Source organism: Triticum urartu, chromosome 2 (assembly GCF_003073215.2).
Source record: "Triticum urartu cultivar G1812 chromosome 2, Tu2.1, whole genome shotgun sequence".
In the NCBI taxonomy this organism is placed as follows: Eukaryota; Viridiplantae; Streptophyta; class Magnoliopsida; order Poales; family Poaceae; genus Triticum; species Triticum urartu.
In genome coordinates this window covers 392,570,258-392,587,006 of record NC_053023.1, presented here as the reverse complement: position 1 = coordinate 392,587,006, position 16,749 = coordinate 392,570,258, and the positions used below count along the sequence as shown (strand labels likewise).

Below are 16,749 nucleotides of genomic sequence, written 5' to 3'. Positions count from 1 at the left end.
TCCGGGCACCCTCGATGCAGGCCAACCACTTTATGGCATCAAGCCGGGGGCAGGCACTGACAAGCCGCTTCACAAGCCCGAAGTAACGGCCGGGTATGGGTTCGGCTGGCCAAAGTCAGACTATTACATCCTTCATGCCAGTTCGACCACCCTATGCAGCTAGGTCAGCTACTTCAGCTGATCGCTGAAGGACACCGGATGCTCTGGTGCAAGGTATTGCGACCAGAACAGCTTCTCCGTTGAACTCCCCTCTTCGGCTCAGAAGAACTCCGCAACATCGGCAATACTCCGGGGTAGATCCACAAACGCCCCTGGAGAACTCCAAACGCGGGTCAGTAATATGTACCTCCTCCTTACAAATTTGCTTTGCATGTTAAAGGCCTCACCCGCCGCGATCTGCTTTGCCTCTTCGATCTCTCGGAAGGCGCCTTGGTCTTCAACCCGGGCAGCCTTCACTCCTTGGAGGGCCTTAACAAGTTCGGAATCTCGATCTGAAAGTGTCGGCATTCTGGGAACGGGGGTCCCCAGACTTGCCTGCATGCGGCCCGCTGCGTGGCTTGACCAGCGGCCCCGTACGGCCCAGCTTCGCCAGCAAAACATTCAAGACCCTCGTGAGGGGCCAAGCCTCGCGTGACAGACTATGGAAGGCCTCCTCCGAGGTGGCCTCACCAGGCTGGCTCGTGAGGGGCGGAGAGATCAAGGCAAGGCGAACCTCACGAGGTTCTAGTGATGCAAGCCATGACGATCGAGACCCGGCGGGCGCTAGGCGGGCGCCATCACGCACAGTGTCCTTGTTTCCTCTTTGGCATTAAGGAGGCAAGCGCAGGCGAGGAGTTCCAAGGCATCAGTGAAAGGTTTCCATATTGGTGCAACAAGACCAAGACCAACAGGACGGCGGGACGGAGGTCACCGTGGAGCCCAAGACGGCGTCACCACCAGAGCCTTTGGCAAGCGAAGACTACTTTTGTCAGGATAACTTGTACTAGTTGTCTCCCTTCGAATTTGGTCATTGTGGGATCCCTTCCCGCTCAATATTTGGGAAGAGGACCAGGGCCTCTATAAATAGGACTAGCCACCACCAAGGGAAAGGGGAGAGAAGATCATCCTCAACTAGACAAGCTCACCAAGCACGAGAGCACCTCTCCTCAGGAGGCTGTTATTCCCTTGTAACTATTCATCCTCAGCCCAAGAGGCAATCCACCACACCACACTGGAGTAGGGTATTACACCACAACGGTGGCCCGAACCATTATAAATCTTGTGTCTCGTGTTCTTTGGGTTTGTCAAGCTAGGCCGTGAGATCATTGAGTGTGCGAGCTTGAGAGGGGGAAGATCTTCGTGCGCACCCCGGTGTTTGAACCTCAAGGGTTTTGCCGGAACCCGAAATCCGACATTTGGCGCGACAGGTAGGGGGTGTGCCGGAGCCTTTCCCCTCGTCGGCCTCGCCTCTCCGACCGACTCCCATGGACGCCCCCCCTTCTCCGAATGGATCGACGGGCGCCCTCTGCAGCACCGGAGGGCTCCGGGCCTTCACCCCCGCCGCAAGGCGGGTGCAGTGGCCGCACAAGTTCAAGCCGGAGATGCCGCCCCGTTACGATGGCACAGCGGATCCGGCGGCCTTCCTGCTGGCGTACGAGGAAGCCGTCTTGGAGGCTGGAGGTGGCGGTAAGGTCATGGCCAACTGGCTCCCAATGGCCCTAGTTGGCGTACCGCGCGCCTGGCTCCTCCATCTGCCAGAATCTTCCGTGGCCTCTTGGGAGGAGCTGCGCGACCTCTTCATCATGCACTTCAGGGGACTAGCACCCCCAATCGTCGCTGCTCTCCTCGGTGGCTCGCATGCGCCACCCTCGGATTGAAAAATCAATGCGTTCTTTCGCCAGATCAGCGCCGCCTCCATGCAGTATGGGCTCCCCCGGATTGGGCGGCGCCCAAGGCCGACCTGATCTTCAGCTCGGGGGATCACCCAGTCAACACCGTCGGCTCGGGCGTGCTCCCGATGTTCTACACGCCCACCATCTGTGGCGTAGCCGTTACCAAGACCCACATCGATGGCGGCGCCGGCCTCAACATGCTCTCTGTAGAGGCTTTCAGCCTCCTTCACGTACCACTCGAGTGGCTCCACCCCAGCAAGCCTTTTTTCGGGGTCAGTGGCGGCTCCTCCGACCACCTGGGGTAGATCCGCCCCCGTGACCTTCGGCACACGCGACAACTACCGCACCGAGCTGATCGACTTCGGCATCACCCACATCGACTTGCCGTACAATGGCATCCTCGGGTACCCGGCGCTGGCCCAGTTCATGGCGGCCACTCATCCAGCCGGCAACCTCATGAGGATGCCAGGAAGTAAGGACGTCCTCACCATGGTCGGGGACACGAAGGAAGCCATGGAGGCCCTCAAGCTCACCTTCAGGGCTACGACGGCAGCTTGCCCGACCGACAAGGCGGTGTCCAGAATCAAGGGGGCTGCACCGACCAAGAAGAAGCCGCTGTTCACTCAGGGTCAAGCCAGGACGAAGCAGATATCGGTCGACAAAGACGGGGCGTCTGCCGCCACCTTCACCATAGGCGCCGACCTCGCCCTAGATCAGGGAAAAGAGTTGGTGGACTTCTTGTGGGCGAAAAGGGAAGTATTTGCCTGGGAACCCAAGCAGGTGGCTGGGGTCCCGAGGAAAGTGATCGAGCATCACCTGAGGGTGTGCCCCAACATGCGCCCTATGAAGCAAAGGGCAAGGCGGCAATCCACAGAGAAGCAGTCCTTCATCATTTAGGAAACTCGCAAGCTGGAGGCAGCGGGTGTCATTCGCGAAGTCCGGTACCCAGAGTGGCCGGCGAACCCGGTCGTTGCGCCAAAGAAAGGAGGGAAGGAGTGCATGTGTGTCAATTTCACCAACCTCGGCAAAGCTTGCCCTCAAGACCCATTCCCGCTGCCGCGCATTGACCAGATTGTCGACTTCACTTCCGAGTGCGGCCTGCTGTGTTTCCTGGATGCATTCTCAGGCTACCACCAGATCAAGATGGAGGTGGAAGACGAGGAAAAGACAGCCTTCCTGACCCCGTGTGGGGTGTACTGCTACACCTACATACCATTCGGGCTGTGCAACGCAGGAGCAACCTTCCAACGACTGATGCACATCGCCCTGGGGCAGCAGCTCAGAAGAAACGCTGAGGCCTATGTCGACGACATTGTGGTGAAATCACGGGAGGCAAGAACTCTGATTCAGGACCTGGAGGAGACATTCGCGAGCCTGCGCCAGGTGGACTTGCGGCTCAACCTGGAGAAGTGCATGTTTGGTGTCCCTTCAGGCAAGTTGCTAGGCTTCCTCGTGTCTCATAGGGGGATCGAGGCCAACCTGGAGAAGGTCAAGGCAATTGAAGACATGAGCCCACCACAAAACCTCAAGGAGATGCAGAAGCTTGCAAGCTGCGTGACTTCGCTGGGATGCTTCATCTCCAAGTTAGGGGAGCGTGCATTGCCGTTCTTTAAGCTGATGAAGAAGAAGGGTCCGTTCGAATGGACCCACGAAGCCGACTTGGAATTTCAAGATGTCAAGAGATATTTGACCAGCCCGTCGGTAATGGTGGCTCCTCATCCTCGCGAGCCCTTGGTGCTCTACCTGTCTGCCACACCCCATGATGTCTACTACACAACCTTCTTCTTGTAGGCGTTGTTGGGCCTCCAAGTGCAGAGGTTTGTAGGACAGTAGCAAATTTCCCTCAAGTGGATGGCCTAAGGTTTATCAATCCGTAGGAGGCGTAGGATGAAGATGGTCTCTCTCAAGCAACCCTGCAACCAAATAACAAAGAGTCTCTTGTGTCCCCAACACACCCAATACAATGGTAAATTGTATAGGTGCACTAGTTCGGCGAAGAGATGGTGATACAAGTGGTATATGGATGTAGATAAAGGTATTTGTAATCTGAAATAATAAAAACAGCACGGTAGGAAGTGATAAAAGTGAGCATAAACGGTATTGCAATGTGTTGAAACAAGGCCTAGGGTTCATATTTTCGCTAGTGTAAGTCCTCTCAACAATACTAACATAATTGGATCACATAACTATCCCTCAACATGCAACAAAGAGTCACTCCGAAGTCACTAATAGCGGAGAACGAACGAAGCGATTATGGTAGGGTACGAAACCACCTCAAAGTTATTCTTTCCAATCAATCCAGTGGGCTATTCCTATAAATGTCACAAACAGCCCTAGAGTTCGTACGAACACCTTAAGACACAAATCAACCAAAACCCTAATGTCACCTAGATACTCCAATGTCACCTCAAGTATCCGTGGGTATGATTATACGATATGCATCACGCAATCTCAGATTCATCTATTCAACCAACACAAAGGACCTCAAAGAGTGCCCCAAAGTTCTACCAGAGAATCACGACAAGAACGTGTGCCAACCCCTATGCATAGGTTCCCAATGTCACGAAACCCGCAAGTTGATCACCAAGACATACATCAAGTGTTCTCAAATCTTTAAAGACTCAATCCGATAAGATAACTTCAAGGGGAAAACTCAATTCATTACAAGAGAGAAGAGGGGGAGGAGAAACATAGGATCCAACTATAATAGCAAAGCTCATGATACATCAAGATCGCATCATCTCAAGAACACGAGAGAGAGAGAGAGAGATCAAACACATAGCTACTGGTACATACCCTCAGCCCCGAGGGAGAACTACTCCCTCCTTGTCATGGAGAGCGCCGGGATGATGAAGATGGCCACCGGTGAGGGATCCCCCCTCCGGCAGGGTGCCGGAACAGGGTCCCGATTCACTTTTGGTGGCTACGAAGGCTTCTGGCGATGGAACTCTCGATCTAATCTCTGTTCTGGAAGTTTTAGGGTATATGGAGTTATATAGGCAGAAGAAGCACGTCAGGGGAGCCACGGGGGCCCCACGAGGCAGGGGGCGCACCCTAGGGGGGTGGGCGCGCCCCCCACCCTCGTGGGCAGCTCCCGTATCTTCTGATGTGGGGTCCAAGTCCATCAGGTGTGTTTCCTTCCAAAAATAACTTCTCTAGTTGATTTCGTTCTGTTTCGACTCCGTCTGATATTCCTTTTCTTCAAAACACTGAAATAGGCATAAAACAGCAAATCTGGGCTGGGCCTCCGGTTAATAGGTTAGTCCCAAAAGTAATATAAAAGTGGATAATAAAGCCCAATATTGCCTAAAACAGTAGATAATATAGCATGGAGCAATCAAAAATTATAGATACGTTGGAGACGTATCAAGCATCCCCAAGCTTAATTCCTGCTCGTCCTCGAGTAGGTAAATGATAAAAAGATAATTTTTGATGTGGAATGCTAGTTGGCATAATTTCAATGTGATTCTTCTTAATCGTGGCAAGAATATTCAGATCCATAAGATTCAAGACAAAAGTTCATATTGACATAGAAATAATAATACTTCAAGCATACTAACTAAGCAATTATGTCTTCTCAAAATAACATGGCCAAAGAGAGCTATCCCTACAAAATCATATAGTCTGGCTATGCTCCATCTTCACCACACAAAATATTTAAATCATGCACAGCCCCGATGACAAGCCAAGCAATTGTTTCATACTTTTGATGTTCTCAAACTTTTTCAATCTTCACGGAATACATGAGCGTGAGCCATGGACATAGCACTATAGGTGGAATAGAATGGTGGTTGTGGAGAAGACAAAAAGGGAGAAGATAGTCTCACATCAACTAGGCGTATCAACGGGCTATGGAGATGCCCATCAATAGACATCAATGTGAGTGAGTAGGGATTGCCATGCAACGGATGCACTAGAGCTATAAGTATATGAAAGCTCAACAAAAGAAACTAGTGGGTGTGCATCCAACTCGCTTGATCACGAAGACCTAGGGCATTTTGAGGAAGCCCATCATTGGAATATACAAGCCAAGTTCTATAATGAAAAATTCCCACTAGTATATGAAAGTGACAACATATGAGACTCTCTATATGAAGAACATGGTGCTACTTTGAAGCACAAGTGTGGAAAAAGGATAGTAGCTGTGACGCCCGAGACCATTGCGCCAGGTGTCCTCCAGTTATTCGCTGTTGTTTCCTTGTCATTCGCTTGCGTGTTGCATCTTGTCATGTCATCATGTGCATTGCATCATCATGTTTTCAAAACATGCATCCGTCCGGGTCTTCCAGTTCCGTCCGTTGTCCGTTCTGAGCCCAGACACACTTGCACGCGCCCGCGGCACGTCCGAAATATTATTTTATAAGTGGCCGTAAAATGTTCTCTGAATGGGATGAGAGTTGACGTGTGGTCTTATTATAGTGTACATAGACCGCCTGTCAAGTTTCATCGCATTCGGAGTTTGTTTGATAGCCCAACCGTTAAACTATAGCGGCAATGGTAGCCGGTCTAACGTCGGACGTTTTCGGTCTCCGGAAACCGTGCCGGGCTGCATCTCTCCCCTCTTCTCTCAGACCAACCCGCTCTTCACAATCCGCCAGACCTAATCTAACCTCTCTCGTCAGCCCGCGGCCCTCCTCACGCACGTCCGAAAGTTGTCCCGGACCCGACCCGGACAGTCGTCACCGTTGGATCCTTATCATCCCCAAACGTCTACAAAACATCTCCGTTTTGTTAATTGGACTCCCTAGCCTATTTACCCTGACCGTACGATTTTAATCGAAGGGACCGGTTTAGCCCCTAACCTAACCCACCTACTATATAAATCAGCAACCCTAAAATCTAGGGACTTGTCCTTTCAGCCGCCGCCGCATCTCCCTCGGGATCCCCGATCCAATCCATCCACTCCAACCGGCTAACCACCTTCTTCCTCAGATCCAATCCAGCAACCTCCCTGGATTTCCGCCGCCGACCAACCACAGCTCCTGATCCCTCGCGCCCGAGGCCCAGCCAGCTGCGCCCCGCTGCCTCTCTGCACCTCATCAACCTGCCTGACCACCCGATCCGTGCCGCTCTGCCGACTCATCTCCGGCCCCTGCTTGCCGGACCACCCTGCCTCCAGCGCCGGTGATCGCCAGACCACCAGGACCGGCCTTCTCCCTGTCCTTCTTCCCTTCCTTCTCCTACCTTTCTCTCTCTCTCTCTCTCTAATCCCTCTCTCGTGTCTGTCTCTTCTCGCAGGGAAGCCCGGAGGAGTTGCGCTCGTCCCCGCCGGCAAGCTCGCAGCCTCCGTGGATCTTCACCTCCGCGACCTCCCTGCTTCATCTTTTCACCGGAGTCGTGCCGAGCCCGTCGCCAGCACCATGTCACCCTCGTACTCCTCGTCGCTCCGAGTCCGCGCAAGTCGTCGCCCTGCCGCCAAGTCCCAGCGCGCACCGCCGAAGGAACTCTGCCTCCTCGCCAAATCGAGCGCCTACCCCCTCGTCCATGACCGCGACCGTCGCCGGCAACCAGCAACTCGCTGGAGCCAGCAGGACTCCTCCCCGCCACCCAAGTACGTCGCCGGAGGTCGCCTACGTCGCCCGCCGACTCCCCTGCTTCGCCCCTTCTCTGAACTTGCCGTGCTTTGTTTCTCTGTCGAACAAGATGGGCAGCATTGTACCGCTCACTGGTGTGCGCTAGATGGGCCTCGCGTCGGCCCAGCGTGCCTAAGCCGGCCTGCCCGCTAGGCCGCCACCAACCTCCCTCGCTGACCGGGCCGAGCCCATGGTGAGGCCACCCCGCCGACGCCCCTTTTTTTTCCTGCTGTCGGGCTGCCCAGATTCGGCCCATTTTTATATTTTTTTTCCTGTCCAGCGAATTTAGCTATTTTCCCACAGAGTGCCAGTTTTGCAGAATGGTCCCTAAACTTCATGCATTTAATATCTTCACAACCGTGCATCGGATCTAAATAATTTATATATGTAACTTGACTAGAATTTCATCTAGTTTCACATTATCCAACTTTCATGCATGTTTACAATGTTTAAACTGATGTTTGCTTTAATTTGTTGTATGGACATGCTAAAATGCTTTAATTCATAACTAAATAACCGTAGCTCGGATTTTAATAAACTTTATATGTAAATGGGGTAGAATTTTGCCTAGTTTAACATGGTGCCTTTACTTTGCATGTTTAACAACTCTAAAATATGATTGGGGGCAGAACAGTACCAAATCCTTAAATTGCACATGAGGTTTGTTTCCGGACTTGTTGTATGTTGTTCCGGCCTCATTTAAACTTGCCTAGATAGGTAGTTATCTTTTGCTTCACCCTCTTGCCATGTTAATCAACATTTAATCTTTTGGGTACATAAACGAGAGAGAACTAAATAAGTCATGTGGTGTTTTCTTCAATATGCAACTCCGTTTCATATTGATCTCCACTTAATTTGTAGGATTGCTTGTGCACTTTGCCATGCCATGCATATTTAAACCGGACATGCATCATACTTGGTTGTGCATCATGCCATGTTATGTGGTGGTTGATTACTTTGTTGTTTGCTTTCTTTCCGGTGTACTTCTTCTCGGTAATCTGGTAACGTTGAGTTTGTGAGGATCCGTTGGCTACGTTCGTTTGTCTTCTTCATGGACTCGTTCTTCTTCCTTGCGGGATCTCAGGCAAGATGACCATACCCTCGAAATCACTTCTATCTTTGCTTGCTAGTTGCTCGCTCTTTTTCTATGCCTATGCTGCGATACCTACCACTTGCTTATCATGCCTCCTATATTGTTGAACCAAGCCTCTAACCCACCTTGTCCTAGCAAACCGTTGTTTGGCTATGTTACCGCTTTGCTCAGCCCCGCTTGTAGCGTTGTTAGTTGCAGGTGAAGATCGAAGTTTGTTCCTTGTTGGAACATGGAGATGTTGTTCCTTGTTGGAACCTGTTTACTTGTTGGGATATCACAATATGTCTTATTTAATTAATGCATCTATATACTTGGTAAAGGGTGGAAGGCTCGACCTTATGCCTGGTGTTTTGTTCCACTCTTGCCGCCCTAGTTTCCGTCATATCGGTGTTATGTTCCTGGATTTTGCGTTCCTTACGTGCTTGGGTAATAATGGGAACCCCTTGACAGTTCGCCTTGAGTAAAACTCCTCCAGCAATGCCCAACATTGGTTTTACCATTCTCCAGCTACCCCTTTTCTTTCCCTTGGGTTCTGCAGACTCAAGGGTCATCTTTATTTTAACCCCCCCCCCCCCGGGCCAGTGCTCCTCTGAGTGTTGGTCCAACCTGTCAGCTGCCGGTGGCCACCAGGGGCAACTCTGGGCTGGCCTACCCGTACCTAAGACAATCTGAGTGTGCCCTGAGAAAGAGATATGTGCAGCTCCTATCGGGATTTGTCGGCACATTCGGGCAGTGTTGCTGGTTTAGTTTTACCTTGTCGAAATATCTTGTAACCGGGATTCCGAGTCTGATCGGGTCTTCCCGCTAGAAGGATTATCCTTCATTGACTGTGAGAGCTTGTTATGGGCAAAGTTGGGACACCCCTGCAGGGTTTTGAACTTTTGAAAGCCGTGCCCGCGGTTATGGGCAGATGGGAATTTGTTAATGTCCGGTTGTAGAAAGCCTGAAGTTGACCTTAATTAAAATGCATCAACCGCGTGTGTAACCGCGATGGTCTCTTTCCGGCGGAGTCCGGGAAGTGAACACGGTGTTGGAGTAATGCTTGACATAGGTTGTTCTAGGATCACTTCTTGATCATAGTTGTTCGACCGTGCTTTTGCCTTCTCTTCTCGCTCTCATTTGCGTATGTTAGCCACCAAATATGCTAGTCGCTTGCTGCAACTCCACCTCATACCTTTTACCCTACCCATAAGCTTAAATAGTCTTGATCGTGAGGGTGTGAGATTGCTGAGTCCCCGTGACTCACAGATTCTTCCAAAACCAGCTTGCAGGTCCCGATGAGTCCATGCAGATGACGCAACCAAGCTCAAGGAGGAGCTCTTTGAAGATCTTGTCCTTTGTGTTGTTTCGTTCTAGTTGATCAGTAGTGGAGCCCAGTTGGGGTCGATCGGGGACCTTTGTTGCATTTGGGGTTCTTCTTTTATTTTGGTTCCGTAGTCGGACCTTGATTGTATCTAGTTGATGTAATGCTTTATTCCTGTAATTGTGTGAAGTGGCGATTGTAAGCCAACTATGTATCTTTTTCCCTTATGTATTACATGGGTTGTGTGAAGATTACCTCACTTGCGACATTGCTTTCAATGCGGTTATGCCTCTAAGTCGTGCTTCGACACGTGGGAGATATAGCCACATCAAGGGTGTAACAAGTTGGTAATCAGAGCCTTCCCCGACCTTAGGAGCCCCCACTGCTTGATCGAATTAGCAGCCGTTGTTGAGTCTAGAAAAAAAATGTTTTGAGTCATTTAGGAATTATATATCGGAGAGTTTAGGAATTCTTTTTACTCGCCAGTCCCTTCATCGCTCTGGTAAGGCATCCTGACGTAGAGTTTTGACTCTTCTCTTCTCAAATTTCACTAAAAAAAATTAGGATCACGCGGGTATCTTGGAATCGTTCCGATCGATTTGTGACGAGAACATTGTTCTTGGTGCCTCCTGTCATTTAGGGGTTGTGGCAGTGTCCCGGGGAGTTGAGCTCCGAGGTGTTGTCGTCACAATTTTATTGTTGCAGTTCTGGAATACCTGAGTTTAGTTTCGCCGACATCGGAAATCTCTTTTATGCAGTTGTTGGTGAGATAACCTCGACGCCACCCAGTACTGGGGCGGGAGTTCGGGAGTATTGCCATAACTTGTATAACGTATGCTTTTCAAAGGTTGAGGTAGACGATTTCCGAAAGTTTCTTGGTTATGTGTTGAAGGATGGATACAGCGGGATGTAGGATTTGATAGTTTTGGGTGAGATATTATGCTTCCCCTGTATCCCCAACACCTGATTGCATAACCGGAAAGTTTCAGGAGTTCCATAGGTGGGAATTCAAGTAGCTCTTAGGATATCTTTCCGACGGATGTATGATATGAAATTGGGGTTCGACGTCTAGTGGTCCGCCTATTCACGGTCGGTTTTACAGTGGTCTCGTTGTGTCTTAAAGATTCCTTGGCTATGCCGACTCGGGGATGCTTCGTATGTCATGTGCACTGCCTTGTACATGATGGTGCTGTACGATCGAGCCCGTGTAGGCCCCACCACGAAAACTTCGGACGAAATCTCTATCATATGTTTGTTCTAGCTTATTCTGCAAGCCAATCCTTTGTTTTGTTTTCGGTTGTGGTATTCAAGTTGCTTCAATGCCAAATGTTGATTCCATACCTTTCCTAAGTGTTCTTCTCATATTCCTATGTGAATACTAATCCTTCTTGATAATCGAGATTGGCATGCCAATCTTGTTCAACCAGTTTGTCTCTCTTCAAGTGGATCCGGTCATTGCAACATCCGCAAGATCAAGTATCAGTTCTTCTCAACGGTGTTTGCTTCATCCGTTCCAAGTTGTCTTTGTTTTTCCCCCCCCCCCCCCCCTTTTTTTTTTTAAGGACTCATATATCTTAATCAAGTATCCATCTTATTGATGCGAAGTCTCTTCTTTCTTTTCTTTCAATATTCTTATCCGATGATTATCAGGAAGATTCTAACGGAGCTTCAAGTTCGTCACTCTTCACTCGTTTTCTTCTCCGGTGGATTCAAATTAAGATTTGGTGTTGATCATATCCTTTTTCCTCGTTTCAAATGCTTTCTCATGCCGGTGCACCTCTTAATCATCCACTTCTCGCTATTCAATTGTTCCGGAGTGCTCAAGATATCTCGAAAATTTGTGTTTTCCACTCTACATTCGTTCAATATCCTTCGAGGTTGTTATCTCATTCAAGACATTTAATTCAACCGGTGCAATCTCTCTTTCAAGTAATCTTTTCAATGGTGTATCTTTTGAGTGGGCCCTAACCCACAGGTCTTTTCCCGGGATCTTACCTGACTCTTCTTATTTGTCCAGAGCTGTCCTCAAATTCTTTCAAAGTTTGACGTAGAATGATTTATCATCCGTCAAATGTCTTTCTCCAAGATCTTTCAAATTCTTATCATCGTTGATTCAACCTTTCCAATTTTAATTCCGGAGTGCCTCAATAATTCATGGTGGTGTTTCTCGTCGTCATTCTCGGATTTTGAAGACGAAGAAGATTTTCTCTCTCAATCTTGTTCCGTTCTCGTGATGATTCATGGTTCTAGCTTGTTGGCACCCTCTCATAATTATTTCGATTGTGAGAATTCTTTTCACCTATCCGGAGCATTTCAAGAGTTTTTCAGTTTGTTTATCAGAAGGCCATCAGTTCGGGATTATCCATTTCAGCTTCAGCTCTCGATCTTGAAAATCTTACCGATGCATCATTCAAGTATTCTCTTATCAGCTCGTGATCTCTTTGTTCTCTTGTATCTAAACTCTCTCATGTATTTTCGTTCATTTTAATTCTTACGGTGGTTCGTTCAAGATTTCTCTTCCTTGTTTATCATATCAATTCATTCGTTGTTCCAAATCCCACCGGCGGTTCCATCAAGTCCTTATCAAGTTATCGATATCTCTCTTAATCTTTTCTACGAGAATAAGTAGTATGCCAAATCCGCTGCTTGTCATCAATTTAAATTGGTGAAGGATACGCATAATGTAATTCTTATTTTTGTTTCATCCAAGTGATTTAATTCCTTATTCCGGAGGTTCATAAAAATTGATGATCTCATTTGTTCATCTTTCTTTTCCTGGAGTTCCAAGCTCTCTCATTATTATTATTATTATTCGTCACGGAGATCCATCTAAATCATTTCAAGGCTTCACTTTGTGTTCTCAACTTCTTTTTCCTTCCGTCTTCATCATCCTTTTGTTTACCGGAGTTCCTCATGAAGGCTCTACATGATAGTTCATCAAGGACTTAATCCGTTCTCGAAACGTTCATCAAGATTACTTTCAGAGGAGTTCAAGCATTCTTCATCTTGCAATCCGGAGTGCAATTTCTTTCTACCGTATCATTTGAGGTGGTGCTATGTCATTCTTCATAATTTGAGTTCATGTCTCATTATTCACATGTTGTTAAGAATGAGGTATTTTAAAGCCATCAATCTCGTCATTGGAATTATCTTGGGCTATATTCCACCTAAAACCGTCCCTAAGGATTGTCGCTATTTATGGTGCTCATATAAGACCCAAGTTCTTCTTTCATCCTTTCGGTGAAACAAGTTCCTCGTCTTCTTGTTCTTATCAATCCAATCTTGTTTTCGTAGTGGCAGAATTTCACCTTAAGTTTTGAGATGTTCTCCATAAGCCCACTACAAGCTTATCTTTTCGTTGTTGGTTTTCCAACAACTCCATTCGAACCTTCTCCTAAAGATGCTTTTGCAAACTCATTTAAGGCAGAAGATGTTGTTTTCTCCTCCGTTCTTTCCATTCCATTTCTCTCTTTTCTTCCGGAGGCATTGTGTTGTTGCTCTCTTCAACCCTTCTTCTTGTTCTCGCAGGACCTTGTTCTTTTCATGCTTATCCTTTTAACCGGAGTGCCGCGTCCTCTTTTCAAGTATCCTCTCATCTTGTCAAGATCATGTTCAATTCCTTCCATTTCCAACCGGAGTGTTGTCGTATTTGATCTCTATCGTTCCGTGTGGTTCTTCTTTCAACCAGAATACTTGCATGTGCTTCTTGTTCATTGCAACCTTTATTCTTATGTCTTTCAACCTACAAGGTTCTAGTATTGATCCTTGTTTTCTCTTTTCTAACGGAGTGCTTTCAACTTCATTTATCTCCGTTGTATTCTTTTCTCAAAATGGCTTAACCTCTCAAGGCTCGTAGTTTCACTCGTTTGTCAAAGAAGCAACATAGTTTCACCTAACCTCTTCCTCTTCCTTTCCCCTCCGGTGCCATCCCTAGGATCTCGGGTTGAGATCCTCTCGTAGTGGTGGAGTGTTGTGACGCCCGAGACCGTTGCGCCAGGTGACCTCCAGTTATTCGCTGTTGTTGCCTTGTCATTCGCTTGCGTGTTGCATCTTGTCATGTCATCATGTGCATTGCATCATCATGTTTTCAAAACTTGCATCCGTCCGGGTCTTCCAGTTCCGTCCGTTGTCAGTTCTGAGCCCAGACAGACTTGCACGCGCCCGCGACACGTCCGAAATATTATTTTATAAGTGGCCAGAAAATGTTCTCGGAATGGAATGAGAGTTGACGTGTGGTCTTATTATAGTGTACATAGACCGCCTGTCAAGTTTTATCGCATTCAGAGTTCGTTTGATAGCCCAACCGTTAAACTATAGCGGTAATGGTAGCCGGTCTAACGTCGGACGTTTTTGGTCTCCGGAAACCATGCCGGGCTGCATCTCTCCCCTCTTCTCTCAGACCAACCCGCTCTTCACAATCCGCCAGACCTAATCTAACCTCTCTTGTCAGCCCGCGGCCCTCCTCGCGCGCGTCCGAAAGTTGTCCCGGACCCGACCCGGACAGTCGTCGCCGTTGGATCCGGATCATCCTCAAACGTCTACAAAACATCTCCGTTTTGTTAATTGGACTCCCTAGCCTATTTACCCTGACCGTACGATTTTAATCGAAGGGACCGGTTTAACCCCTAACCTAACCCACCTACTATATAAATCAGCAACCCTAAAATCTAGGGACTTGTCCTTTCAGCCGCCGCCGCATCTCCCTCGGGATCCCCGATCCAATCCATCCACTCCAACCGGCCAACCACCTTCTTCCTCAGATCCAATCCAGCAACCTCCCTGGATTTCCGCCGCCGACCAACCACAGCTCCCGATCCCTCGCGCCCGAGGCCCAGCCAGCTGCGCCCCGCTGCCTCTCTGTACCTCATCAACCAGCCTGACCACCCGATCCGTGCCGCTCTGCCGACTCGTCTCCGGCCCCTGCTTGCCGGACCACCCCGCCTCCAGCGCCGGTGATCGCCAGACCACCAGGACCAGCCTTCTCCCTGTCCTTCTTCCCTTCCTTCTCCTATCTTTCTCTCTCTCTCTCTCTCTCTCAAATCCCTCTCTTGTGTCTGTCTCTTCTCGCAGGGAAGCCCGGAGGAGTTGGCTCGTCCCCGCCGGCAAGCTCGCAGCCGCCGTGGATCTTCACCTCCGCGACCTCCCTGCTTCTTCTTTTCACCGGAGTCGTGCCGAGTCCGTCGCCAGCACCATGTCACCCTCGTACTCCTCGTCGCTCCGAGTCCGCGCAAGCCGTCGCCCTGCCGCCAAGTCCCAGCGCGCATCGCCGAAGGAACTCTGCCTCCTCGCCAAATCCAGCGCCTACCCCCTCGTCCGTGACCGCGGCCGCCGCCGGCAACTAGCAGCTCGCCGGAGCCAGCAGGACTCCTCCCGGCCACCCAAGTACCTCACCGGAGGTCGCCTGCGTCGCCCGCCGACTCCCCTGCTTCGCCCCTTCTCTGAACTTGCCGCGCTCTGTTTCTCTGTCGAACAAGATGGGCAGCGCTGTACCGCTCGCTGGCGTGCGCTAGATGGGCCTCGCGTCGGCCCAGCGCGCCTAAGCCGGCCTGCCCGCTAGGCCGCCGCCAACCTCCCTCGCTGACCGGGCCGAGCCCATGGTGAGGCCACCCGCCGACGCCCCTTTTTTTCCTGCTGTTGGGCTGCCCAGATTCGGCCCGTTTTTATATTTTTTTTTCTTGTCCAGCGAATTTCGCTATTTTCCCAGAGAGTGCCAGTTTTGCAGAATGGTCCCTAAACTTCATGCATTTAATATCTTCACAACCGTGCATCGGATCTAAATAATTTATATATGTAACTTGACTAGAATTTCATCTTGTTTCACAATATCCAACTTTCATGCATGTTTACAATGTATAAACTGATGTTTGCTTTAATTTCCTGTATGGACATGCTAAAATGCTTTAATTCATAACTAAATAACCGTAGCTCGGATTTTAATAAACTTTATATGTAAATGGGGTATAATTTTGCCTAGTTTAACATGGTGGCTTTACTTTGCATGTTTAACAACTCTAAAATATGGTTAGGGGCAGAACAGTACCAAATCCTTAAATTGCACATGAGGTTTGTTTCCGGACTTGTTGTATGTTGTTCCGGCCTCATTTAAACTTGCCTAGATAGGTAGTTATCTTTTGCTTCACCCTCTTGCCATGTTAATCTATATTTAATCTTTTTGGGTACATAAACGAGAGAGAACTAAATAAGTCATGTGGTGTTTTCTTCAATATGCAACTCCGTTTCATATTATTCTCCACTTAATTTGTAGGATTGCTTGTGCACTTTGCCATGCCATGCATATTTAAATCGGACATGCATCATACTTGGTTGTGCATCATGCCATGTTATGTGGTGGTTGATTACTTTGTTGTTTGCTTTCTTTCCGGTGTACTTCTTCTCGGTAATCCGGTAACGTTGCGTTTGTGAGGATCCGTTGGCTACGTTCGTTTGTATTCTTCATGGACTCGTTCTTCTTCCTTACGGGATCTCAGGCAAGATGACCATACCCTCGAAATCACTTATATCTTTGCTTGCTAGTTTCTCGCTCTTTTGCAATGCCTATGCTGCGATACCTACCACTTGCTTATCATGCCTCCTATATTGTTGAACCAAGCCTCTAACCCACCTTGTCCTAGCAAACCGTTGTTTGGCTATGTTACCGCTTTGCTCAGCCCCTCTTATAGCGTTGTTAGTTGCAGGTGAAGATCAAAGTTTGTTCCTTGTTGGAACATGGAGATGTTGTTCCTTATTGGAACCTATTTACTTGTTGGGATATCACAATATGTCTTATTTAATTAATGCATCTATATACTTGGTAAAGGGTGGAAGGCTCGGCCTTATACCTGGTGTTTTGTTCCACTCTTGCCGCCCTAGTTTCTGTCATATCGGTGTTATGTTCTTGGATTTTGCGTT

General features: G+C 48.8%; 1 protein-coding gene across 1 annotated transcript; it reads left to right on the top strand.

The window, feature by feature from the left end:
* The first annotated feature begins 2,870 nt into the window (after positions 1–2,870).
* On the top strand, positions 2,871–15,786 carry LOC125536889. The gene is made up of 4 exons (XM_048700180.1): positions 2,871–3,303; positions 7,110–7,261; positions 14,512–14,792; positions 14,911–15,786. The coding sequence occupies exons 1-4, from the start codon at positions 2,871–2,873 to the stop codon at positions 15,395–15,397; spliced, it is 1,353 nt and encodes a 450-aa protein (XP_048556137.1). The 3' UTR covers positions 15,398–15,786.
* The last annotated feature ends 963 nt before the right edge of the window (positions 15,787–16,749 follow it).

Coding starts and splice junctions, on each gene's coding strand:
- LOC125536889 (XM_048700180.1), top strand. CDS start 2,871: ATGTGTGTCAATTTCACCAACCTCGGCAAAGCTTGCCCTCAAGACCCA. Junction 7,262..14,511: donor CGTACTCCTCGTCGCTCCGA/GTCCGCGCAAGT, acceptor CCTAAAATCTAG/GGACTTGTCCTTTCAGCCGC. Junction 14,793..14,910: donor CCACCCCGCCTCCAGCGCCG/GTGATCGCCAGA, acceptor CTCTTCTCGCAG/GGAAGCCCGGAGGAGTTGGC.